Raw genomic sequence first — 27,149 nt, forward strand, 5'->3', positions numbered from 1 at the left:
TATATTTTTAAATTATTCGTTGATAAATTTATTAACAATGAAATTTTCGTTGTTAAATGTATTAACAAGTAAATAATATAAATTAATCACGAGAATTTTACTAGTTAACTAGTTTAAAATTAATTTTCTTTCTTTGTTATTGAACCATTTCTTTGTAGTGACCTTAAGGCTTATAGGCGTTCAAACTTTTCATTTATAATCAATATGAGATGTTTATACGTAGAATATATATATATAGAGAGAGAGAGAGAGACGGAAAGAATGAATTAGGGCATATGGTCCATCACATTCTAATTATTATGAGAACTCAAAATCACTGTTCAACATATAACCATTGTTTTAAAAAGTTTTCACGGCATAATTATAGAAAAAAATGCAAATAAATTTTCTCAAATAGTAAATGACCCAATTATATCTCTATAAAAAAAATTGAGTAGTTTATATTTTTGTATTTTTTAAAATAAAATAATTTATTTTTTTGTATTTTTTAAAATTAAGTAATTTATCTCCCTGTATAAATAGAGGAAGGTAAATTACTATTTTTTTTTTCATTGAAGAGTAATTTTGCTCGTTTGTAATACTACAGATAGATAAATTGCATTAAACCCCATAATTATATAAATACTACATAAGCTGGAAAAATATTATTAAAAGAAAATATGAGTTTTTGTTATGCCTAATTACTATAGTTAAAAAAAATTATCGTAAACGTCAATCAATCACAGTTTCTCAACGACTATCACTGTTGTTTTAGCATGCGAGGTCAAATATTAACCGTAGTTAAAAATTATGTCAAATCATTAACCATGACTAATACTTCAATTTTTGAAATGAGTTTATTTGACTGTTGTAGAAAGTATTGATTTATCATAATTTTTAAATCAGTGATCCTTTATAATACAGGGAACGATTTTTTTATACCGTTGTTAAAAAAATAATGTTTTTTTCGAAACCAACTCAACCAATATATATATATATATATATTTATATATACTTTCTTCATTGAGAATTAGATATCCCGATCTGAATCAGTATTTCTCAATTAATCCCAAACTAATACTTTTGTTTTTGTTTCTACTTCTGGGCTTCGTGCTGAGGAAGAGATGTCCTAAAATTTATATTCCAAAGCGCAATCAATCCCATAACTCTACATGGTCCAAGCCCAATTACAAAGTACGTTTGCAATATTTGTAACTTACACTAATATAAAAAGAAAATTCACTTTTTATTTACAAACGGTAATTTATGGGACCGCTATATTAGTTATTTTGTTGTGTCGATAATATTTTTAAGTTGGTCTCCTATTATTTTCTTTCTTCCTTTTTCTTTTTGAAATGTAATATTTTGGTTTATATGTTTTATTTTCTTTATAAAATATTTTAAATGTGAAATATTTTTATTGTATGCATGCTATACATAGTTTAAATTTAACATCTTCATAGTTGGGGTTATGAAAATATGTTATATGCTCTTTAATCTTAACGTTCAATAATGTTTCACTTTTACCCTTTGTATAATTGATCTTTTTTTTTACCATCCAAAGCTAAATTATCTATTTATATGATTTTAAGTTTTAATAATTTGATGGATTTCTTTTTTATCATTATTATAGTATGAAAAACTGTGGAAATAGCAAAAAAAGTTGAAGTTGAGGAAGCTGGGATCGAGATGAGATAAGGGATACAGGTCGAGAAAAAGGAGAAAGTCGTGGTTTGCGTCTTGCATTTTTTCTCATCGTGTTTTGCGTAGCTGGAAATTCACATCATTTATTCGATTTGGGATTGGGCCACATCATAGAGTTAGTTGTCGTAGTTAGCTAGAATAGGCGGCGCAACTTGTTCTGTTAAATGGGTGTTTTCCTACCTTTTCATTCAATTTAATCTTTACTTTACTCGAAAATATTCTCAACATGGCTTCTCACTGTAATTTATTTTTAATTCTTTTAATTTTTTACATGGTATCAGAGTCTTTATCTTGACAGTCTCTATATGTCTCTTAGCAAATTTGGTTTTTTTGCTGAACTATTGATTGGAGATTTGCTTTTGTTTTTGTTGAAGATTTAAGAATAATGCTTGAGGTGTTTCTCAGTTGAGAAGGATGTATTCTGCTTGCATCCATCTGACCATCCAGGTACGGTATTGGCGTGCTTACCTTTGGACGAAAGTAATTTCTTAGCTTGAAAACGGACTATTTACGTATCGCTTGGTACGAAACTCGAGCTTGGCTTCATTGATGAAAGCTATCAGAAACCTAAGGCTGGATCTATGACCTTTGAACAATGGAGATGAGTTGATCTCATGGTAACATCATGGATCTGGAACTCAATTCAAAGGATATCATTAAGGAGTTCATGTACACTAGTCCCGTACGCGACTTGTGGTTGAATCCAATCACAATACGGTGAGAGCAATGGTCCTATGATCTACTGGATTCGGCGTGATATCACATCATTGTCGGACAATATTGAATATCAATTTGCTGTGAAGGAGAATAAGAGAGATGTGGCTGAAAAATCTAATGCAAGAGAGGAATAATGTCGTGGATAATAGAGGATTGATCTGCGACAATTATCACAAACCTGAACATACTAGGAAAATTTTCTTCCGATTACATGGAACACTTGATTGAATGATCGAAAAGAAGAAAGATGCAACTAGTAAGAAGTTTGTGGTGAATGTTGATGAGAAATGTGAAAGTGGTATCACAGGACTGAGCAATATGATCAAAGGTTTGGTTTTAGAATTACTAAAGCTCGTGAAAACAGTAACACATCATCAGATCTTGTGATATTTGATTTTGCAAATTATACATATTATGACGAAGAGTTTGCTGGTAATAGTCCTAATGCAATTGATTTGAGTTTGTTGGTAATAGTCCTAAGACAATGGATGTCCAAACCCCAGGGGGAATATGATAGAGGATATGCTGGAGCAAAATTGGTAAACAACAGTGAAGAAATTAGTAGATATTAAGATGATTCAACACTGTCAAATAAACAAAATAACTGAAAATGCATCACTGATATATGATCTAAATAACAAGATACATAGATAGGACATTCAAATGCCATATATAAATTGGACTAAACATGCGTCGTGATATCCAAAAAAGTAAAGAACCCATAATCATATGTCATCAACCTACTCTATACAGTTGATACGAAAAAGCTTAAAGTTTGGAGTCTTTAGTAAAATCCAGTTGGTTGGCTTCACACCCCCAAGATGGATTAGCTGGTCACGACACCTATCATTTGGTACTGGACGTTCTAAAGCTCTTTTTGCAGACAATCAGATGGATTAGCTGATGCTTATTTATTTTATCAAAATTAATATATTATACAATTCAATAAAAAATTTGTTTTGATAAATATATTTTTAAAATCACATACTATAAGTATTATTGGGTTCTATTAAGAATTTATTAATATTTTTTTAATTTGATGTATATTTTTATTATACTTTTACTATTATACTAACATTAGATATACAATAAAAATATAACATTAGATTAACATATTGCATCATATGTTTTTAACATTTTTATCATTAATTTCTAATAGTATATATTATAATAATATAATTATACTAAAAAATATAAATTTGCAAAAACATATGAGCAATGGGCTTGAGCTCATGAGCTCGAACCTGTTTCTAGCAAGCTCCTCAAGAGCTCGAGCTCAAAATGGGTCCTCGAGCTCGAGCTCGTGCTCGAAAGTTTGGCCGAACTCGTGCAAATATGGTTAGGCTAGATATCATTTGGCTTAATTGAGGAAAGTAAACAAATTCTAACATATTTTCAACTTTTTTCTACACAAATTAGCTAGTAACTAATAATATTTTTTATACTTCTTGAATACTCTATTTATTAATTCTAAATTATTTTCTAGTTTTTGAAATTTGAATTATATATATTTATTTATTTTTGTGGAAACATGATCTTGACATGGGTTAGCTAGCCCAGCTAATACACAACTCATCAGAGCAATTTTACTTTCCAAGTTGCACTGGACCCTGGCAAATCAAGAATCATGGAAACCGAACCACCACAGCCACGCTCCAGCCCCACCCTCCTCCGCCGTCTGATACACCTCGATACCGCCGTCTCCCTCAATCTTTATACCCTTTTCCAGCCCATCCTCCCTTACTCGCTCCTAAAATCCCTCGAAGTCTCCGGCGATGGCCGCCTCTTCTTCCCCGTTACCCTCTCCCTTCTCCTTACTACCACCCCCATTGCAGCCATCCCGACAACCCCCGCCACTCTTCTCCTACTAAACCTCCTAATTGGAGCCCTTTTCGACCTTCTCCTAATTGGTATCATCAAACACCTAGTCCAGCGGCCGCGACCTGTTTACAACAAGAACATGTTTCTTTCATTTGCCGTTGACCACTGGTCTTTTCCCAGCGGCCACTCCTCTAGAGTTTCATTCATTGCCACATTTTGTTTCTTCTATTTGGGTGAAATTAGAGAAATTTTGCTCATAAACTTTTTGAATTTTGAGGCCGAGAGTCTGGTTGTGGAGTATTTTGTTGTAATGGTGGGGCTGTGGGCTGCGATCACGTCGGTTTCTAGGGTTCTTCTTGGCCGGCATTTCGTGCTTGATGTTATTGCAGGGGCGTGTTTGGGTATTTTTGAAGGTTTGGTGGTATTTCGACTTCTTAATTATGAGAATTTCTCCACCTGGTTTAGATGACAACTGCTCAAATGTAAGTTTTTCCAATTTTCCGTATTTTATCATTCTTGATGTTAATGTGATTTCCTCAAAAGTAATAGATTTAGGTTATAAAATCAATTGATGAAGTAGATTTATGGTTTCTTTCCACTCCTATTTGATATGTGGATCATTATGCATATGCTGTTGTTACTGTGTGTTTGTCGAATTGATTGTTTAGGGGGAAGTAACAAGCATTTTCTGTTGTTAAACCAATTTTTGAATAGGGCAAGGTGAAGATTAGTCTAGAACTTCTGTAATTATTTGCAAAAATGTATGTTCTCACATTGCAAAACAGAAATGAAATTTCGGACAAATTTTTAATAGCTGGACGTGTTAATTGGTAATATATGTACTTGAAGGCCCCTGTTTCTGCACACGCTTTTCTTCTGTACTTCACGAACAGTGGGCTGCTAATGGTTAAAAGTTCCTCTGTTTCCACAATTTAGTTGCAGTTGGAAAATTAGGAATATATATACTCCCTCCTATAATTGGAAAACGTGAGTGCCAAATTATCTGCACTGTTGAGCAAGAGATAAATTGCAGGAAATATAAAGTTTTAATTTGCCAAATCTTATCTTTTACTTATTCGCCATTACTCTACCTCAAAATGTAGGATCATAAAGTTTCAATTGTTGTGAAAAACAAGCTATCTCAGCATATATACTTTAGAACTGAACTAAATGTCGTTATACGGCGGTAATGACTTCAAAATCTAAGTTTTATCGTGCATATAGCTAGCCAATGGATGGCCATGTCATTTCCTGTTATTTATTAGCTTGTTTTTCTCTTTTCCTTCTTTCTTGAAGGTAGGGTCATAGGGCAAATGGTTTACCCCCACAGTTCACCATCCTTTGCCCTTTTACATTCCCCAGTGAAGTGCATATCTAGATATATTTATTGATTCGTGCCTTCATATGCACCAAGAACATTGACTGCCTAGCTTTTTGATGGCATTCCTTGTGAGAACTTCTTTAAGTTTGAAGTGATTGATGGTGTTGTCTCTTGTACGTTACGCGTACCTGAAAGGCTAAAAGAATATAAACATGACCTGATTAGATTCATTGGATTTTGTTGTCAATGTAGTGTTAATGTTTTTTTCTTTGTGTGAAACACATTTCATCAATTAAATGTGTTAATGTACAAGGGTTTATCAGCTACTACTATACAATTTTTTACAGGTACTTGGAATTTCTGTTCTGATTTGGAGCACATTGTTTAACGTATTCTCCGACCTTGATTGTTTAGTTAAAACTATTAGAATGACAAACTGAAAAACGGACGTGATTATGTGAATACAAATTTAGTTGTATTATATTACAAATTGTATTAAAAATATTGTCATATTAATATCTAAAATTTTGAACTTTTTAAACATTAAATATAAGAAAATGGGTGCCATTAATCTGACCGGATCCGTTTGCAACCTGGCCCATTTTAAACCCAATAATTGATATTTTGAACCCATCTGGGCCCGACCCAACCCGCCCATTTGACACCCCTAATTACAATTCTGATCCTCAATGTTTTGCTTGAGCTTCATGCTGTAGGAGTATGTAATCAAGCTATGAATGCATATCCCTCATTTTGCGCTATCTGATTGGTAGTGTTATGTAACAAGATGAAGCTTTTTTGGAGTTGACATTGCTTAATGCTTATACTTATAGTCATGAAGATTGCTCTTTTTTAAGGTTCAAAATTTGTCTTGTTGAATCACAATCTCCTTAAGTACTTATGAAGAACATTTTGCTTCTATTTGATCTGATTTCTGATGTGCTTTGGGTTTCGTCTACGCCTACTCATGTACGAAAAATCACTGTTGTGCTTTCTTGATTTGCATGTTTGTGATGTTCTAGGGCTTTCTCTTTATTGATTGGTGTTTTTGTGTTGTGAAATGTGAAATCACATCGCATATTCTCTGGGATCTTCTACTTGGCTCATGCTGTAACATTGCCTGTACTGTATTTTTGGGTGTAGCTTGCCCAGTCCGTTATTTGTCTTGATGGTTTCACTAGGAACTTTTAATTTAAGTTAATCAATTTGTCATGTTTTATGAATTGAATTACAGTAAAACCTCTATAAATTAATACTCTATAAATTAATAAACTCTCTAAAATAATAAAATCTTCCGGTCCCGACTTGGGCCTTTGTAAAAAATAATCAAATTCGATAAGATAATAAGATAATAATTTTTCGAAAAATTCCTTTATAAATATTAGGTCCCATTAAAACTCTAAATTAATAATTCATAATATTATGGTAATTTGCTCAATTATGAAGTCTGTAATGCTTTACGCATTGGATCATTCATGGATGATTTTGTGATGCCTTTTAGATGAAGACATGGTTGGGTGTTATGAATTATTTTATTTTCATATTTGAGATTTATATAGTATATGTTTCATTCATTATAACATGAATATATTTAATTGGATATGATAGTTATTTAAGTGCAACGAATTAATATAAACATGTATGTTTAAGTAATTCCAATGAATTGATACATGCGTCTATGAATATAATAGTTAATTGTATAAAATGAGAATATATTTAATTAGTTACAAAAAATTGACTGATGCATGAATATAATCAAATGAAACATATATGAATTCATTTATTTTCAGTACATATGTACTAAATTTGCTGAATTTAAAATGTCTCTCTTTTAATTAATAAAATATTAATTTATCGATAAATTAATATCTCTCTAAATTAATAAAATTTCATGGTCCCAAGGTTATTAATTTATAGAGGTTTTGTATGTCTTTTTTTCTGGACATGCCATTGTTTTACTTGACATTGTCACTAGAAAGCTCGAGTTCCGTTTGATAAGCTGAAATAGTTCTTATGAAACTGTGAATTGTTTCATTATTAGAATCAGAAGTGAGAGTAAAAAAAATTGGAAAGTTATTATGATATAATCAGTTCAAGAACAGAATTTTGAATACTTGTTGGCTTTGCAATTGGCTGAGGACTGAGTGGCGTCAAAGATCCAACTATTCCTTCCCCACAGCTTATTTCTTAGTTCACACCTAGTGGAAATTGTTATTTTGTTTCCACCACTCTTTTCTTTATTTTATATGGAAAAGCAGCAGGCAACTGAGACGCTACTTCTAATGCATGATTTATGTTTTGGATTATGTTGATTTATTGTTTTCTTTACACTCTTGATCAGTTTAAAGTAGTGATTAGTTGCATCATCAGTGACGAATGTGCTCCACTTTGTTGAAAATGTGCAGGGCTTAATATTGAGCGGATATCTCAACCAGCTTTTACGTAAAAATGAGACTTAAACTCCAGAAATCTATCAGCAACTACGTCAGAGAACGATGGACCATATGAGTTTCTCTGTGGCATTCTTTTCTGGATAATTATGAAGGAATTATATAGGATCAGCTTACTCTGCTTGCACCATTCATTGAAGATATTGCATCTTCTTCTAGATCCAATTCAAAGATCGAATCATTTCCTTGTTAACCTCTCTACAAAATTGCGGCCTTAGTTGTATGTTTTCATTATGCCTAATGGCAGTGATTGATATAGTTGCAACTCCTCCAGCTGATATACATGAGGTTTCATACTGGTGAAACAATGTCGCTTCATTTGGGCCATTGTGCCTGCTGTAGAAGAAGGGAGATGCATCTCGAAAACCAGGGCCTACAGATTTATCGCATCTTGGACTGGAATGGGGCCTTGAAACCTGGGTTCCAAGTTATGTTATCCTAGTGAACCGGAAGCAAAAGAAAACCACCACGGATTGGTCGAGATTCTCATATTGGTGCATTTCAGTTTATACTCTTAAAAGCAACCAAGTCATGAGACATTCAAAAGACACCATGTCGGGTTTTTTGTGAATAATCACTCTTATTATACAATGCACTGGCCACATACTTGTTATGTAATTACTTTAATGCGGTCAAATCCATTTGGAGCTATAACTTTCTCGATTCACATTACCAAACTTTGCATGCTATGGTCGGTCACCAAGTAGAAACGGGCGCATCGACAAAGAAGCAGCGTCTCGTAACACAGCAACCAACTGAAACGATATGTGGGCTGTTAGGATTGAGCCCGTGAGAGGACCAGACGGGTCCAAGTTTCCCAGTTGTTTGATTAAAGGACACACGGGAAGAGACTTTTGGTCCTTCCTAAAATTCTTTCAGCCTGTTTATGAGATATGTGTCTGGATCTTTGTTTGTGCCAAACGTTGGTGTTTTATCTTCCCAATTGTTTGCAGAAGCATGAATAGGTGGTCCTGTCACTAATGCAGTTAATGATGGCTTTGTTGATAAGCAGGAATAAGCACTTTTAGGGTCATAGCATCAGTACAATTTGTGGTATTTCATTAAGATGCTAGTCAGTGTCTTTTTTGACATAAAATGGTCCCCAAAGATATTCAACTTCACTGTAGCAAGAATTGGTAGCTTTCTTGATTTGATCCAATTATTGCTTTGAATTTTGGGTACATTTGCTATTTCCCACTGTGCTTGTGCTTTTACCAACATTAAACCATGATAGGAATGCCTGTCACAACTTGTGCATGGACAGGTTATTTTATTAGGGACAATAATTTCAATTGTGTTATGATTAATGTTTTGGCCTTAAATGCAAACACAAACGGCTAACAATCTATGCTACAATCCCTACTCATCGACTTTGACTAAACTTTTATAAAAACGACTTTTGTGAAGCTTACACCAAACTTACTACAACTTTCTTTTTGGCTCAAGATATAATTATTGAAAGACGACCAAACAATTGGTTCCACGCATATCAAACACTCGCTCGGCATGTGACGGCGTACAAGCATGCCGTAAAGGTGGCAGTCATGGTCAAACATTTAAGGCTGGTGATTGCGACTAGACTTGAGACGGGTAAATGCCGCTGAGTTTGTATTAATCTCGTGAGGACAACCCTAAAAACTGAGTGAAATAAGGTTGTGCATGAATGGTCCCGGCCCAATGCGACTCAGTCTTGGACACATGCCGATGGCATTCAAGCCAAGAAAGAAACAATCACTGCCCTATTACTGAAATCTCTAATTTTTCTTGGAGCAGTATGTTAGCAGTTTGTAGTGATAAGAGGAAAAGATGTGGGCAGAGGGATTCAGTGGAAATAAATCACAAGTGACACAAATGGAAAGTGATGTGTGGGAATTTGAAGAAAATTCAAACACATTGGCCAATGTGGACTCCAATTGCATCTGTGTGTGTGTGTGTGTTTTATATATATATAATTATTTTTTGGTGTGTGGGGTCTCTTGAATGTCGAAACTTTAATGTGACAAGATTGGAATATTTTCTCTATCAGGAGATATTGGGTTTTGAGTTGCACATATAATGTTTGTTGTAATTTACTTTTAATAGCAGTGATTTTATTTTATTTTATTTTTTCACATTTTATATATGAAATTATTTGTGGTATATACTAATCATATGATACAAATGAGTATATAATATATTCATATGGAATGTTGAGTGATGTGTAAAATTTAAAATTTATATTTTTTATTTTGTATTGAGATTTGAATTTTTCATTCAAATCCTAATGGAACGAGTATAATTGTAAATGAAAAATTCTTACGGTGATAAAAGAGAACGTTAAAAAGGTTTTTTCTTTGTAACTTTGCATTTTTAAAGGGATAATAAGAGTATGTTTGATTAGGGTGAAAAGTGGGAGTATAAAAAAATTGAAAATAAAAAGAATTGTATAAGAGATAGTTTGATTTTTGGTTGGGAGCAAAAGACGAAAGGGAAGTAAAACTTGATGTATAAAACCCTTTTGAGTCTAATTTTATTTTCGTCCAAAATTGGGCAAAAAAGTGAACGTATAAAACAAAAAAGACAAAAAGTATATATTTAATTTTGTTTCCTCTATTGCCCATACATATAATATAATTTTCTTTTAATTTTTTTTTTTCATTTCTACTGATAATACTGTACATAATCGCTAGAGAAAAAAATGTTAAAATCGCTGAAAAACTACTATTCGAAATCAACGATGAATATTTTTATTAATAAAAAATGTTCTTGTTCTTGTTTGATAAAAAATTTTATTAATAAGGTTTTTAAATTTTTGATACACTAAATTATATTAGGATAATATTAATTTATTTATTTTTTAATACAAAATGAAGAGAATGGTTATCCAGTAAAATTATAAAAAATAGCATTTTCTTCTCAATTTGGTTTTTGTGTACCAAACAAATGAAAGTATTTGAGATTTACTCTCCTTCCAATCATACCAAACAATTTGAAGAAAAATTATTATTTTTCCCTCCCCCTCCCCCTTTCACTTTTCTTTTCCTCTCACTTGAATCAAACGGACCTAAGTATAATTAACCCTATAAATAGTATAGACATAGGCCCATGCTTTTTAATCATTTCGATCTTGTGTGATTACATAAATCTTTAATATTTTTTTGATATCGTCGAATAACTTTTTGTTAACCAATGATGTTTTAGTTGACTGATTAAAATTGAGGTTTCATTAACAAATTTGGAATAATAGGTTCAAATCCTACCGCACGTATGAATATTTACTCTACTTTATGTAAAACTTATCGTAATTTATTTCATAATTCTTTCAATTTTAACGTATTAATCGAATCGACACATTCTTAATTATTAAAATATTAATATAATCATATAATTAGTATTTTTTTTTATAATTATTCAAAGTTAAGTTGACCAAACAATGATTTAATTCCTATACATTTTCCCAGTGAATATATGATTATATATGTGAATAAAGTGAATGAGTTGGAATAATTATTATTAGTCAAACTCAAAGAGTTATATAAAAGCTTTGGGGTTCTAATGATTGCAAATCTTATCACGATTAGCAATCATTAAAGTTGATTGATTTAGAATCATAGTATGATTAGAAATCGTTATTGATGCTTTCACGTTCTTGTCTATGACCATGAAAACGTGTTCGACAAAATGCCTAATCACGGACGAACCAGAAACCTGATTGGACACCGTTGAAGAGACAGTCAAGGGAATAATGCTATGTATACTTCTAAAGTTGCAAAAACCCCATCTGTAGAGCCCATGGAGTTGATGCTTTTTACACTTAAAGTCGCATTTCAGGAAGCAAAAAAATTTAGTTTATGAATTTTAATCGAATCCAATATGATTCAAGTTCGAATAACTTATTTCAGAATTATATTATTTTCCCCTAATTGCATTAAAGTTTATACAAACTCCGAATCTTATCATATATTTCAATTTTATTTTTTTTCTTAAAAAGTTGCATAATAAATTAATTTCAAATTTAGTATCAAGTAATCTGATTTATTCGATATCCTGCTCTTGATGACTACTTTAGTTGATGAAGAGTCATTACCACTTCCTAATCAAGAACCGCTATTACAAAAATTAAGTTAGAGATAAATATTAAGTGATCAATAATTTTAAAGTTGGCGGGAATCTATTTTAAGTGATAATTATTTGAAATAATTACGTTTATACCTCTCATCTAAAATTTATTTATACGAATTATTAATATTTTTTGCATAATTATAAAAACTACCCATAACAGCTAAAAAATACAGCTAATTTGTGTAATGATATTGACGTTTTTCGAAGGTGTATGTATAATTTTTTTAAAAAATAAGGATGGTTTGCATGAATGATGTTTTATGGGTGTATGTATAATTTTCTAAAAGATAGGAATGATTTATATAAATAAATCATATATTAGGGGAACACAGATATAATTATCCCTAATTATTTTAATCTAATAATATACTTATTAATATAAAAATTGTGCATAAAATTAATATAGACAACTTAAATATAGTATAATTGTTATTACTAGGTCATTTATATGGGTTAGTATTTATTATTTTTTTGAATAAATTTATACACATCTTTTTATTACTAATTTATGTTAGTGATTTTTTTTTTGTAAAAAAATTTATTATTGTGATAAAATATAAATTATTGTAAGTTAATATTCTCTATTGCTTTTTCCCTTTTTCTTTTAATACAATCAATTAGAATGTAAGAAAAAGAGAAGTCGGTGCCTACATCACACTTCCAAATCTCAATAATTAGTGGGTGAACCTAACATGCCCCTAGCCACTTATTATTATTATTAATTATTACATTGACATCCTAGCCATGAAGTTAGTAAATTTACAAAAACATCCTTTACATTTTGTAAAATTACGACTACATCCTCCGATATAATAGTTGCAGTTTACAACTACACTCTCAAATAAAGTTTACACAAACACCCCTTGAAAAATACTACGCACTGTAATTTGCAAACAATAAAGGGTGTTTGCGTGTTTTGAACATTACACATTAACCTCTTAAGAGTGTATATACTGTAATTTTGTAAAAAACAAAAGGTATTTTATATAATTTGATCTAATTTCAGAGGGTATCAATATATTTTACCTTTTTTATTATTATAAAAATAAAATAACAGCAATGATATATATTTCAGAATCCATAAGGGAGGATTACACCTATGCTTTATGTGTCGGCTAAAGTCCTTTTATCTGACAATAAAATTTTAATTCACATCATATAGATATAACAATGTTCATCGACGTTAACTATTAATCCACAACGACGGGTGGTCCGACCCCTCTTCATTCTCACTCCTAGGGTTCCAACCCTATCCACATGTATATTATAAATTACAATTTTCTTTTATCTTTTTTCTTAATTTTTTTTCCCTAAAATTAAAAATTCACATAGATCATTGGCCGTGTGTGTGTGTGTGTGTTTTGTGGCCACGATTTTTATATGAATTAAACTATATATATTGTGACATAATTATGCATGGACATGATCGATATTCAATAGGAGAGTTTGAAGGACAAAGGGATTTGAATTTGTGCTGCCCCAAACCCTAAGGATTGATGATAGTATGGGTGTAGGCACATGTTATGTTGGAGCCTATTTTATTTTATTTTATTTTTTAATTTCTAAAGGATTAATGTTTGAAATGATGGGTTGAAAAATCAAAGTTTAAAGGGTTGATGATGAGTAGAAGACATTGGTGATCATTTCATCCATCTCACTTTCTGCACCAAAAATTTTACCATTAAATGTGGTGTTGGTTCCGTGAATTAGGTTATTTATTGTTTTCGTTCTTTAAATTTTTAAAATAGTATTTTGATTATGCATTTTTTTTAATTTTTGTAATTTCAGTCGTTTTCTCTATTGGGATTTACTTTTCTCGTCGGAAAAATGCATCTGCATCTCAATTGACCTTTTAAAATTGGGCTACTATTCCTATTGACTCATTTTTATCAGTACTTTTATCTTTTAACTTTCTAAATTAGCATTTTGGCTAAAAGTCTATGAAAAATGAAAATTAAAGAATGAAAAATATATTTAAATCAAAAATAAAAATTTTAGGGTTTTCTTGATGAATACTTCCCCAAGAATTTGATAGGTACATGGATGGATGGTGATTTATGTACCATCTAAAGTCATTATTTCAGTTGAAAACACACACAGACACACACTTATATATAGCATTGACACATAAAAAAGTGTGTTCCGCATGTTACGTTAACACGTCTCTATCAATTAAAATCACCAAGAACGCAACAATCATAGTTGAGTATTAACATGATGAAAATGTAGAAATTTGTACATTTTTTTATATGTAATTTATTGTATTATTTAGTATATTTATATTAAAATTTTAATTTCATAATATCAATGATTTAAATTAAAGAGTAAATTCAGATGGGACAAAAAAAGTAAAAATTATTATAAATATATATATATATATATATTCATATTAATAACATTTGAACTCATAATTATTTCAGTGTTATATGTCTTAATCTTACCAGTCAAGTAAGATTTGTCGATGTTTCACATAATTTTGTCCAATCACGCTAAGAAATTTGAATTATAAGTATATATATGATGATAATTGCTATTATTTGTATCATTGTTGTCATGACATTTCTTTGCTATTTTCATCTTTGTGAATATGATAACATATACAACTTCTCATATATATATGTATGTATATATACATAGAGAGAGAAACAAATACAACACTCTGTTTGCTTTCATTTTATAGAGCTTTTTCCCCCTTTTTATTTTTTTTGAAAGATAGAAAGAGAGAAATAAAAAATATGTAGGCTTATTTTTGAGAATTTTCTTATAGGTTTTATTTTTGTTTCATTATATTTATAATTTTTTATTTCCTTCATAACCTCATAAAATAAGCAATTGTTTCTATAAAAAAAATTACGATTTCAAACTTTAATAATTAGTTTTTCAAAAATCAATAAATTCGCTCATAATCAATTATGCAACTGTAAAATCAAACTAAACCTCACAATATGTTTTGCCGTACCTTGGACAGCTGAAAACTGAAATCAAACTTAAGTGAAATTACATTTTTAGTCCCATAGGATAAGCAAGTCAATACTTTTAGTTATTTGTTTTACAAAATTTTCAAAATGATTCTAAAAATTCAAAAAACTCGGTCCATTTATTCCCATTTTCAAGTTTCCGTAAAAAAATAAATTTTAAGGACACACGCAATGTGCGTGCGCATCAGATGTGTCCTCGCCAACAAAAACTTAAACATGGGATTTAATATATCGAGTTTTCTCAATTTTAAAATTATTTTAAAAATTTCATAAAAAAATTAAATATGTCGATTTTTTTAAATTTAAATACATTTTTTTAATTTTAAAAATTAAAAGTGTAATTTTAGAACCCCATATCATATCCAACTAAAAGTGTAATTATGCCCCAAACTTAACAAGGATGAAAGTAGCAAAAAGAAAGATCCACAAAAAGGGCAAAGAAAAAAGGAAGAGAAAGAGAAAGATCCAAATTGGTTTATTAATAAAATTGCAAAGATATATATAAAAATAGAGAGTGGGGTCTATCCCCTCACATGCATGGCAGATATGAACCTACCAACATCTCTCTATAAATGTTTTATTAACAACCTTATAATTATCTACCAAAGGTAATAACATTTATATTAATTAACTAATTTAATTAATGTCCTAAGTTCACCTAATTAATTATCTAGTGAAAGTATTAATTACTATATAACTTCATCACCATTATTTAACATTAATTAGTGTATGTCATTAATTGATGATAGCTTCCATAAAGTGCATTATTAGCTATAAAAAAATTATCAAATACATCAATGAAATCTAAATTCGAGACTACATTTATATAAAACAAAAAACATAATAAAATTAACTACTATAATGATAAGGGTAAACTGCAATGAGTTGTTATGTGATTTGGTATAATTACGAATATCCCTTGTTGTATGAAAAATTATCAATACTCCGTGATGTTTGATGAACTTATGTTGTCCTTGAATGGAGGCCTGAAATTGTCAACTTTGCCCTTATTGTAAATTTTATAATGACGAGGTGGATGGAAAAATTGTAAAAGATTGTCCACTTAGTCCATAAAAAGTTTTGAGAAAAACTTGAAAAAATAAGTAAAAAAAAAATAATATAATTCATAGTACACAAGAACGTTTTGGTCAGTTCACTGCAAGGACATTTTGTAATTTTTGGCAGAAATTCGATCAAATATGCTATTTTTCATAATGATTGTCCTTAATTTTAAAATTAAAATCGAAATAGACCAAAAGTGCCACTCACACAAAGTTATAGAAAAATAAAAAATAAAAAATGCAAAGTTAACAAACTGGCTTCATTAGAAATATACACGAAAATGTTCATTGAGGGGCGAAATTAACAGTACATATGTAATATTTTTTTTGCTTGCGTTTGCATTTTCTATTCAAACTGTGACGGAACGGGGTCATGTGTAAATCGAAATTTTTTAAAGGGATGCAAGTATAATTTAGTATTTTTAGAGGGAATGCAAGTGTAATTAAACATATATGTTATGAAATTATGATCATTATTTGTGTTGTCAATTATTATTATTTTTGGTTGAAAATAGGCCGACAAATTGGTGGAGAGTTGATAGACTGGTGAAGCAGTTGTCAAACAATAGGGGGAATTCCAGAAAGGTTTTTGTGTGTTGTCGAACGACTTTTGCTGTCTACAGAGGAGACTAACCTCCTGTTCCCTCTCTACTCACTCATGCACCTCCACTCCCAGATGTATTTTTATATTTATTTTGGAAATAAAAAATTCGTAATTATATTATTATATTAATATTTTTTTAAATTCAACAACTGAATAATATATTGATTCAATTAATATATAAATATTACTAAGAATTATCGAATAATAAATTACAATACACTTATATAAAAATGAGACTTATAACACCCACACGTTTAATGGATTCGAACCTATAACCTCGAATTGACGTCATGGACCTTAACCTTAACTATAGGCCAAGAGATCATCAGTAGGCGTATCTGTATTTCATGTGGAATATTTTTGTTCAAATTAAATTTTCATCAACCTATGATATAGAAAAAATAATAAATATTTTAGAAATTAAGACATAACAGTAGTTATTGCATTTCATAAAAATTTAAAATAAAATGAAATATATAAAATTAGACCTTATAGCTAGCCTTTAAAGGTCATACTAATCTGGAAAAATAAAAAAGGCTTCACTTTTCATTAATCATAAAATATAAATAAGGATACATGTGGTAGACAAGTGAAAATTGAATGATGATAAGTATAAAATATTATATTAATTATCGATTATACTTTCGATTTGTATTAGGATAAATTTAAATTTAAATATAAACAATTAGTAATAATTGATACCTATATCTATCTATCTATCTATATATATATTAGGAGGAGAGGAGGACAGGGTTCTTTAGTCACCGATAGACTGGGGGCCTTCCACTCTTCGAACCTCCTCCATCAACCAATTTTTCAAGAGTGTCATATTACTCCATCTTTCGTTGTATAAATCCCTTTTCCGGTGAGTCATCCTTTCTTTCCTCTTCCTAATTGTTTATGCTTTTTTGCTGTACAATTACAGTCGGGTCTTCATTTTCCTGTTCTTCTTTTTTAGTCTGAGGTTGCAAAGGTTTTTCAAGTTCTTTTAAATCTGTTGGCTCCAAATTCTTTAAAATTTTGGCTGGATTTTTCTATAATTCTTCGTTACCATGGTCATCCTCTAACTGCTCACCTCTTTGCCAAGTGTTATTGCCTTAAAAAGGCTAAAAAGAGGTTCTTCTGCTTCATCCCCCGACAGGGGGTATCTTTCTTGCATCCTCCCCACCCTCCAAAATATTGGAAGAATAGTTAGTTTTTTGTCCTCCCCCCTCATGGTTAGTCTTTCCCAAAATAATGGATCTTCGAGCTGCCTCCTGATGCATATGTAGAACCAAGGACAATGGTCTTGTCCTTCCTGTTGAATAGGCTTAATGCCTCCTCTTATGATTGCGGGCCCTAATTGATGAGAGGTTGTTGGGGCACTTCGAGCTGATCCCTAAAATAGAGCCCATGGAGGATTCCTTAGGCATTTTATTTTTTTAATTTTTATCTGTCATCGTCTTTCATTCTTTATGCTTTCTTGAAGTGCTGATTCTTCTTGTTTGTGTGCAGAGAACATAATGTTTTGCAACCTTATGAGGGAATATGTTATGGAGGGTCACTCTAGGGGGACCCCTACTCTAAAGTCTTCGAATGGGGCCTCTGCCTCTAGTAATTCAAGGGGTAAACGCCCTGCTCTTTCTTCTCTCCCAATCCAGTGGCTGGGAGTTCCTCCAAGAAGCCTCGCACGAGCTCCATGGGGACCCCTTCTTCCCGTACTTCGTGTATGCCTCCTCCCGCTCTTCCTTCCAAGGAAGAAGTAGATACCCCTCCCAAGTCTTCTTGTGCACCTTCTGCTTGCCTCCATAGCTGCTACCTGCTCGATCAGGATAAGGGGAATGCCTCCTTAGTGGAGGATTTGAGGAGAGGGGCTTTATCTCTTGGGGACAAGCAGCTCTTGTCCCCTCTCTCAAAGGAAGAACTAGAAGGGATGGGAGCTCTCTACATCTTCAAGGTAACCTCCTGTTTATATCCTGTGTCTTTGCTTGTGTACCTTCTTCTGATAGTCATTGATTTTTGTAGGCCACCTTTGTTTATGAGGAACTCTCTTCTAGGTCTCAAGGGGCTCCCTCTATCCCTACGAACGATGCCTAGAAGCGAATATTGGAGGATATAATAAAGCGCTAGGAAAGTAAGAATGCCAAACTGAGCAAGACCAAGAAGGAGATGACGAGCCGCTGCCAACAATTGGAGAGGGGGTGAGGGAACTGTAGAAGGAGGTAGTCGGTCATGGGAGCGCATTGTAGAAGGAGGTGAAGAAGGCAGTGATGAATTTTTCTCATTTTAAGGAGGGCAAGAATTATCTAGAGACCTTCCGGGAGAGCCGTATGAAGGAGTTTAAGAAGTCTGTAGAGTATGAGTAAGAAGTGAGCAAGATAATGGGGCCTTCTTTGAGCATGGCTTCACAGCCTGCAAAGAACAATTCCAGGCTCATGGGTACCCCCTTCCAGGAGTGCGCCCGACCCCTTTGTCGAACCCTCCATCCTAGGAAAGGGAGTCATCTCCCTAGATTCAGGTTGGTTTATTTCTTGGCTTTCTGCTCATACTCTTTCTTAGCTTTGTGTTGATCTTTTGTAATATTTTTACAGAAGGAGATTTGGCATAGTGGGAGGTTGAGGCCGAGATAAGGAGTCCCCCAGATGAAGCAGCAGTTGATGTCATAGTGGGGGATCCTCATGGAAAAGTTGGCCTAGATGAGAAGGAAGAATGACCTCCTCTGGCCACTGATCCAACTCCCCCTACCACCCCAATGCCTACTATTGATGCTCCTTCTAAAAAAGAGACAGAAGACTCAACTTGTGGGGAGAAACCTGATGATGTAATGTGACTACCAGTTGGATGAAACAATATTTTCTTTCTATGCTTTGCTTGCTTTTCCCCCATTTGAAATGGGGATGAGATGATTTTAATTTTCGGTTCTGTCTTGGATGCTTTCTCTAGTTTGCCCCTGGACACAATTTTAGGCCAAGGGCTTTGAAATGCGATTATGATAATCCTTCTTCCATACTTGATGCTTGTCTTTCGGAATGATGCTATTATCTTGATATGTTGGAATCCATAAGCCTTGCCATGATGAGGGGTCCCCTTTAGATTTCTGGAGAGAGACCTTCTCAAACTTTCTCGATAAGAAGGTTCCTTGCACTTTTTCTTGGAAGGCGCCTCCTTAAAGTTTCTTGGCGGAGGGTTCCTTTTATCTATCATGAAGGATGCCTTCTAGACTTTCTAGGCAGGCGAGTCCCCTTCGACTTACTTGAGGGATGCTTCTTTAGGCCTTTTGGGTAGGCAGGCTTCTTTCAATTTCTCTTGTGGGATGTTTCCTTAGGCCTTTTGGGTAGGTAGGCTCCCTTCAATTTCTCTTGTGGGATGCCTCCTTAGACCTTTTTGGTAAGCAGACTCCCTTCACTTTTTTTGGTGTGATGCCTCCTTAACTTTTCTTGCATACAAGTACTTAAAACTTATATCATGAAGCATAAAGAAGGAATGCATATAAAACGTGTGAGGCTTAAAAGGGGAGTCGCCAAGGCCCATTCGGAGATGGAGGCCTGCATAAGTTTGGGCAAGGATTACTCCTATACATTGTTTATGGCTTGCTTTAATAAATGTAGTACCTCATACATTTAAGAAGGATATCCGCAGATGTAGACTTGGTAGAGGGAGCCCTACAAGAAGACTCGTTAGGGGGTGTTTTTTGTGAGGATAATTTTTAGAAGGGGTCATTTAGGAGGACTTATTGAGGGATGTCTTGCGGGAGGATATTTTTAGAGGAAGTCCTTTAGGAGGACCTGTTAGAGGATGCCCTGCGGGAGGACATTTTTAGAGGAAGTCCTTCAAGAGGACTTATTGGAGGGTGCCTTATGTGTGATCGAGACGCCCTTCTTTACACATAATACTTTTTGAGGTTGTGAATGTTCCAAGGGTGTGATAGTGGATGTCCTTCAAAATCTTCAAGCTCATAAGCCCCTCGTCCCATTACTGCTGTAACCTTGAAGGGTCCTTCCCAAATGGGGTTTAGCTTTCCCACTGGTTTCAATGTGTCTACTCTTCGTAATACAAGGTCACCTACTTGAAAACTTTGTGTCTTTACCCTTTTGTTATGTGCATTGATCATGGTATTTTTGTATTTTTGGATATGAATGAAGACTCTTTCCCTCAATTCTTCGATAAAGTCCAAGTTTTCTTTCAACAACTCTGTGTTGTTTTTTTTCAGAGAAGTGTAGTATTCTATGGTAGGGTACTCCTAACTTGGTTGGAATGATTGCTTTAGTCCCGTGCACCATGGTGAAGGGACTTTCTCTTATAGATCCACGAGGGGTCGTGCGATATGCCTATAGGATCCTGGTTAATTCTTCTATCCAATTTTCCCCAACTCGTTCTAATTGTCTTTTGATCTATTGGACAAGGATTCGGTTGGTGACCTCCACTTGACAGTTGTCCTGAGGGTGCGCCATTGATGTGAATCTCTGCTTGATGCGCAGACTCTTACACCAATTTTGTATTTTATGGCCTTGAATTGCCGACCATTGTTTGAGATTATTTCACGAGGGAGCCTAAAGCGACAAATGATGTTCTTCCAAATGAGCTTCATTACCTCTGTTTTTGTAATGCGGGCGAGTGACTCAACTTCCACCTACTTGGTAAAGTAATCAATAGCTACTAGCAGGAACTTCCTTTGACTAGGCGCTTAGAGGAATGGTCCCACGATGTCTATCCCCCATTGTGCAAAGGGACAGGGTGATAGGATGGTTGTTAGGGGTTCAGCAAGCTAATATATGAGGGAGGAATGCTTTTGACATTTCTCGCATTTGATCACCAGCTGCTTCGCATCTTGTTTAATGGAAGGCTAGAAATATCCTGCTATTGTGTATTTCTTTTAGGATATGAATTCTTTCTGACTCGGATAAACATAGAGTAGAGGGTTTGTAAAGGACTTCTTGTAAAGGATCCCTTCTTGTAGTAGAAAATAGTAGCTTGAACTTTAAGCCTAGAAGTCTCCCATTTATTGTTTGGAAGGCGTCCCTCTTCCAGCCATCGGATAACAGGGGTCTTCCAATGTTCTGAGGAGGATATGGCTTGAATATAACTTGGAGTTGTTGGTTTAGGGAGGTATTGTATGGTGATGTCTCTCGTTCTACAATCCTCTAGAGCGTTGGCTAGCTTGGAGAGGCAGTGGACTTTAATGTTTTCTTCTCTTCGGATTTGTACGATTTGAAAGCTTTCAAATCCCGTTTTGAGTTTTGCTATCTGCTTTAGATATTGAATCATATTTTCTTCCTTGGCCTCATACGAGCCTTCAACTTGCTTGATTATCAATTGGGAGTCTGAATAAGCTATCACATGTCTAGCTCTTACTTCATGCGCCATTCTGAGCCTGTTACAAGTGCCTCATATTCAGCCTCGATGTTGGAGGTCTTGAATTCAAATTTGACAGCAAACTCTAAGTCTTCTCCTTGGAGTGAGGTGAGGACTATGCCTGCACCGCTACCTTGAGTAATGGACGACCGTCTACATGTAGTAACTATTTTTCATCTTGAGGGGTGCCCCCTTTAGATGTTCCTACCGTCTTGGAGACGAAACCGATTACGGGTTGGGCTTTGATGGTAGTTCTAGATAGATAAGAAATATTGTATCCACTTAATTCTATCGGCCACTTGACTAATCGTCCTGAGGTGTTTGACTTACCCAGTGTTTGTTTCAAAGTTAGGTTGGTTTTTACTCCAATGAGATGTGAGGAGAAGTATGTACATAGCCTTTTAGCAGTGGTGACCAATGCAAGGGCTATTTTTTCGATGAGAGTGTAGCGTCCTTCTGCTCCATTAAGGACCTTGCTAACATAATAGATTGCCATCTGTTTCCCATCCTCTTCGCAAATCATGACGGAGCTGATCGCTTGAGGGGTGGTTGACAGGTAGACATAGAGGGTGTCCCCTACAGACGACTTCACCAGCTGAGGGAGCCCTGCTAGATATTGCGAGTCCTTTAAAAGCTTGTTGGGCAGGAGTCATCCCAGTTGAAATCTTTTGCCTTTCGAAGAACTTTGAAGAAAGACAGGCTCTTTTCCGCCGATATAGAGATGAATTGACTTAGTGCTGCTACCCTCCCTATCAGCCTTTGTACTTTGTTGATGTTGGAGGGTGACTTTATGTCTAGAATGACTTTGATCTTGAGGGGGTTGGCTTCAATCCCTCTTCGAGTAACCATGAATCCGAGGAAACGCCCTCCTTTCACTCCAAATGTGCACTTCCCAAGGTTGAGTTTCAACCGATATTTTTTTAAGACAACAAATATTTCTTTCAAGTTCGCCACATGCTCCTCGGCTTCCTTGCTCTTCACAAGCATATCCACATAACTTCTACATTTCTTTTCAATTTGAGGACGGAATATTTTATCCACCAAGTGCTGGTAAGTGGCTCCGGCGTCCTTCAGTCCAAATGGCATAGCCACGTAACAAAATATTCCAGTAGATGTAATGAAGCTGACTTGTTTGCGGTCTTCCGAAGCTAGCATTATTTGGTAGTACCCTTGTGATGCGTCTATCATGCTTAAGAGCCCACATCTAGACTTGGAGTTTACCAATTAATCAATTCAAGGGAGAGGATAAAAATTCTTAGGGTATGCCTTGTTGAGATCTCTGAAGTCGATGCACATTCACCATTTTTCTTTAGGTTTGGGAACTAACACCACGTTAGATGGCCATTCATGGAATTGTATTTCTTCAATATAGCCTGCTGCCAACAGTTTGTCTACTTCCTCCTAGATTATTTTGTCTTTTACAGGCCCAAAATGCCTCTTTTTTTATTTTACTGGCTTCATACGTGGATCGATATTAAGGTGGTAGGTTATGACGTTAGGGTCGATCCCTTCTAAGTCTTGAGAAGTCCATGCAAAAATGTTTAAGTTATGACGCAAACATTCAATTATTTCTTCACGTGTTGCACCTTCTAATTGAGAACCAATGCATGTGAATTTTCTAGATCCCCAGGTACAACCTCGATTAGTTCTTCCATTGGCTGGACCTTGGAGGATGTCCTCTCATTTTTTTTTATCCTTAATGTCTTCCTTTCATATTTGTTGGGGGTGCCTCCTTATCGTGTTTGTTAGAGGGTGCCTCCTTGGGATCTTCATCCCTGCTTCTCTTTTGTCCTTTGTACACGGTCTCCACATAACATTTACGAGATTGGAGGGGTTTCCCTTGTACTTCTCCTATACTCCAAGTATGGAGAATTTAATCTTCATGTGGTAGGTGGATATCACGGCTTGGAAGGAGTTGAGGGTGGGCCTTCTTATAGGCTAAAGGGGTAAAACCATGCCCCTTGGATGGACTATCTCTCCTGCGAATCCGTAGAGGGAGGTGTTCACGTTTTCTAGAAGGATGTCTCCTAGTTGTATTTGATTGTACGCCTCTTCGAACAGTATGTCGGCGGAACTTCACGAATCCATGAAGATGTGTCCCACTTTGTAATTGGCCAATAGCGCGGTGATGACTAGAGCGTCATTTTGAGGGTTCTTGGGACCCGAACTTTTCGTCCTTCCAAACTGGATGAGGGGGGCATCCTCCATGGCATCGACATCCCAGATTTTCTTTATAGTCATGATGTGCGCCTCTGTAACTTGTGCCTTTCTAGCATGGTGGGAGTCGCCCCCATTTGGTCCTCCTACAATCATTCATATGACTCCCTTTCTACGAGGGTCATTGACTTCAAACTTTCCTTCAAAGGATTTCTGCGTTCTTCATTTGGTAATTTCGAGGGGGAGATATTCACTTCCTTCCTCTTGTTTGTTTCTTGCTTCATGTATGGTCTCGTTCCTTGGGTCTTTTCCCAGCAAACATACTCTAGGAGGTACCTATTTTGGATAAGCCTCTCGATCTCAATTTTTAGGTGCCGACATTCTTCAGTAGTATGACCGTTATCATTATGAAAACGGAAGAACTTGTCAGACTTGGGACGTTGGGGTTGTTATCTTCATGATCGAGTGCAGGTTAGCAAGCCTTTTTCTTCGACTGCCATGAGGGCTTGAGTGATAGGCACCGTTAGAGGGGTGTAGATGACATGGATCCTATGGAAGGGTGCCTTCTTATTCCTGAATTTGGTGCGCTATTTCCTGAAGGGGGCTTCCTCCCTAGGTTCCTTCCTTTTTTTTTACATGACTTTCCTTGGCAGCTTGGGCGTCCTCCATGTTAATGTACTTGGCAGCGCCAGTCGGGAGAGCATTGAACTTAGAAACAAAATTCTTACCAGGGACTTGAAAAAGTCCCCATCTAGGAACCCTTGTGAGAAAGGTTGGCCTTCACTTCTTGTGTAGCAGAGGGTACTTCCAAGGCCGTGGTATTGAATTTTTGTAGGTATTCTCTCAATGGCTCGTTGTCCTTTTGGCGTACGGCGAAAAGGCTAAGCTCCATCTTCCCAAACTTTAGAATACTGGCGAACTAATGTAGAAAGAGGGATCTGAACTCGTAGAAGCTTCCTATTGCTCCGGCTGGCAACTGGTTAAACCATTGTTGCAGGGCCCTGGCAAAGGTAGTGGCAAAAACTCAACACTTGATCCCTCCCGTATACCTGTGCAACAGGCCAAAATGATTATTAATTGGGCTTAAGGACCAAAGTTACTACTGTTTTGAAAGATAGATGACTAAAATCGATACATTCAAAGTTAAGGACTAAAATTGTCAACCCCTTTAAAGATACATGATCGAAATTGTAATTAAAAATTACAACCTAGATTGTCACATCATCAAGTTCACCGAAAGCCACTATGTAAGTGCTGACATGATCGATGACGCGGAATATTGGACTAAAATTGCCACAATTTTTAAAATTATAGAACTAAACTGTGAATTTTAATTTGAATATGAACAAAATTGTGATACCTCTAACCTGCAGGACCAAAATTGCATTTTTTTTCCAATCTAAATGTATGCAGCTTCATTCTAAGAAAAGAAATAAATGGAGCAAAAAGTTCTTAATGATACATAATCTTTAGCAAGTATAATAAAATTTTGAGATAGCAATATAACGCATATGGTACGATAAATCCTATTCTCTTGAACGAAATATAAGAGAGTAATGAATGATTGTTAGGAAATTGACTCTTGATTAATGAAGAGAATGCTTATGAATTTCACGATAACGATTTAACTTGAGGTCATATCGTACGAGCTGTTGGAGTTGATTAAGATGCATATAGTTTCCGATCTTGAAAAGAATCAACAGTACCACATTAAAGGGATCTTTTTCAAAAGCAATAAAAAAAAAAAATCTACTTCATTTAGTACTGGACACCGTCTTCATTTATTGATAAAGAAAAGACTTTCTGATGATCATGAAGATGATGGTGGGGAGAGGAAAATAAAGATGATCTAATAGATTCAGATGATCAAATTTTTAGGGTTTTTTTTTCATAAACCATTTAGGATTTATTTGAAAATCTGAAGATTTTTTCTCCTTTAAGACTTTAACAATATTAGATGTTCTTAATTATATGATGTTCTTTTATGTTAAATTAATTGTTTAATCGTCATATTTAACTTCTCTTATATTATTCTCATTGAATAATACTAAAATTCTATAAATACATAAATTATTTTTGCACATCATTGCCGTCCTTTCATAAAGGTGCATGCTGCACCGTGTACCATAACTCTAAGAGCCCTTTGTGCCATCATGATACACCATGAACCATTGACTACTATGATCATAAGGCTCTTAGATCATCCTAGCAAAACTTTGTTGAGTCATCTTCTTTTTGTTTGCCCGATAAAAAGTTCACTAAATTCAGTCGATACGGAGCTAAAATTTTGATATATTTATAAAAAAGTGAACAAAGCGACGTGTTCAAGCTTGACCAATGAAATGTGTAACGTCCGTCCGACCTCTTTGAAGACTATTGTAAGTAACATTATGCGACTTCCTCAATCCTAAACAGCGTTTACATAACAGAACTCTTCGACTTATACAACTATCTATGTTTATTACAAAATAATAAGCATTATGAATTGGAAATTTCAAAATTCCACGTACCCTCATAAACAAAACAAAAAAAAAAAAAAAAGAAAAATGAGAATTTGTGCCTTTGGATACTTATTATTAGTCGAAACTTAAAAGTTTTCAACTCAGGTAAGAAAATGACGTTATATAACTATTAGGTGCACTCTCCATACAATCAAACGTCTAATCTTCTGTTGCTAAAAGTTATATATATTGGTAGGGATGGAAAAGAATATGAGTACTTTATTGTATGCATGAATGTGGATTGCATGAAGGCACATGAGCAAGTGGAGTCCCACCTCTCCCTAACCCCAACTTTTTATTACAAATATCTAATAGACAAACAATTAATGTCAAATATATTTGCAATAAAAACAGATGGAAGTAGGGCTGAAAGGGAGACAGTAAATTATTGGGTTCTTGTTATAATTTGGGGATAGAGAGATAA

General features: G+C 34.3%; 2 protein-coding genes across 2 annotated transcripts; both read left to right on the forward strand.

Moving 5' to 3' along the window:
• The first annotated feature begins 3,949 nt into the window (after positions 1-3,949).
• LPPBETA (Phosphatidic acid phosphatase (PAP2) family protein) lies at positions 3,950-8,659 on the forward strand. The gene is made up of 2 exons (XM_011071798.3): positions 3,950-4,703; positions 7,948-8,659. The coding sequence occupies exon 1, from the start codon at positions 4,028-4,030 to the stop codon at positions 4,688-4,690; it is 663 nt and encodes a 220-aa protein (XP_011070100.1). The 5' UTR covers positions 3,950-4,027; the 3' UTR covers positions 4,691-4,703; positions 7,948-8,659.
• An 8,822-nt stretch (positions 8,660-17,481) lies between these two features.
• LOC110011612 (uncharacterized) lies at positions 17,482-19,711 on the forward strand. The gene is made up of 4 exons (XM_088877966.1): positions 17,482-17,601; positions 18,231-18,672; positions 18,741-19,233; positions 19,307-19,711. The coding sequence occupies exons 2-3, from the start codon at positions 18,415-18,417 to the stop codon at positions 18,810-18,812; spliced, it is 330 nt and encodes a 109-aa protein (XP_088734092.1). The 5' UTR covers positions 17,482-17,601; positions 18,231-18,414; the 3' UTR covers positions 18,813-19,233; positions 19,307-19,711.
• Positions 19,712-27,149: the final 7,438 nt, after the last annotated feature.

This window comes from Sesamum indicum, linkage group LG2, assembly GCF_026168435.1.
Source record: "Sesamum indicum cultivar Baizhima isolate 11 linkage group LG2, ASM2616843v1, whole genome shotgun sequence".
Lineage (NCBI taxonomy): Eukaryota > Viridiplantae > Streptophyta > Magnoliopsida > Lamiales > Pedaliaceae > Sesamum > Sesamum indicum.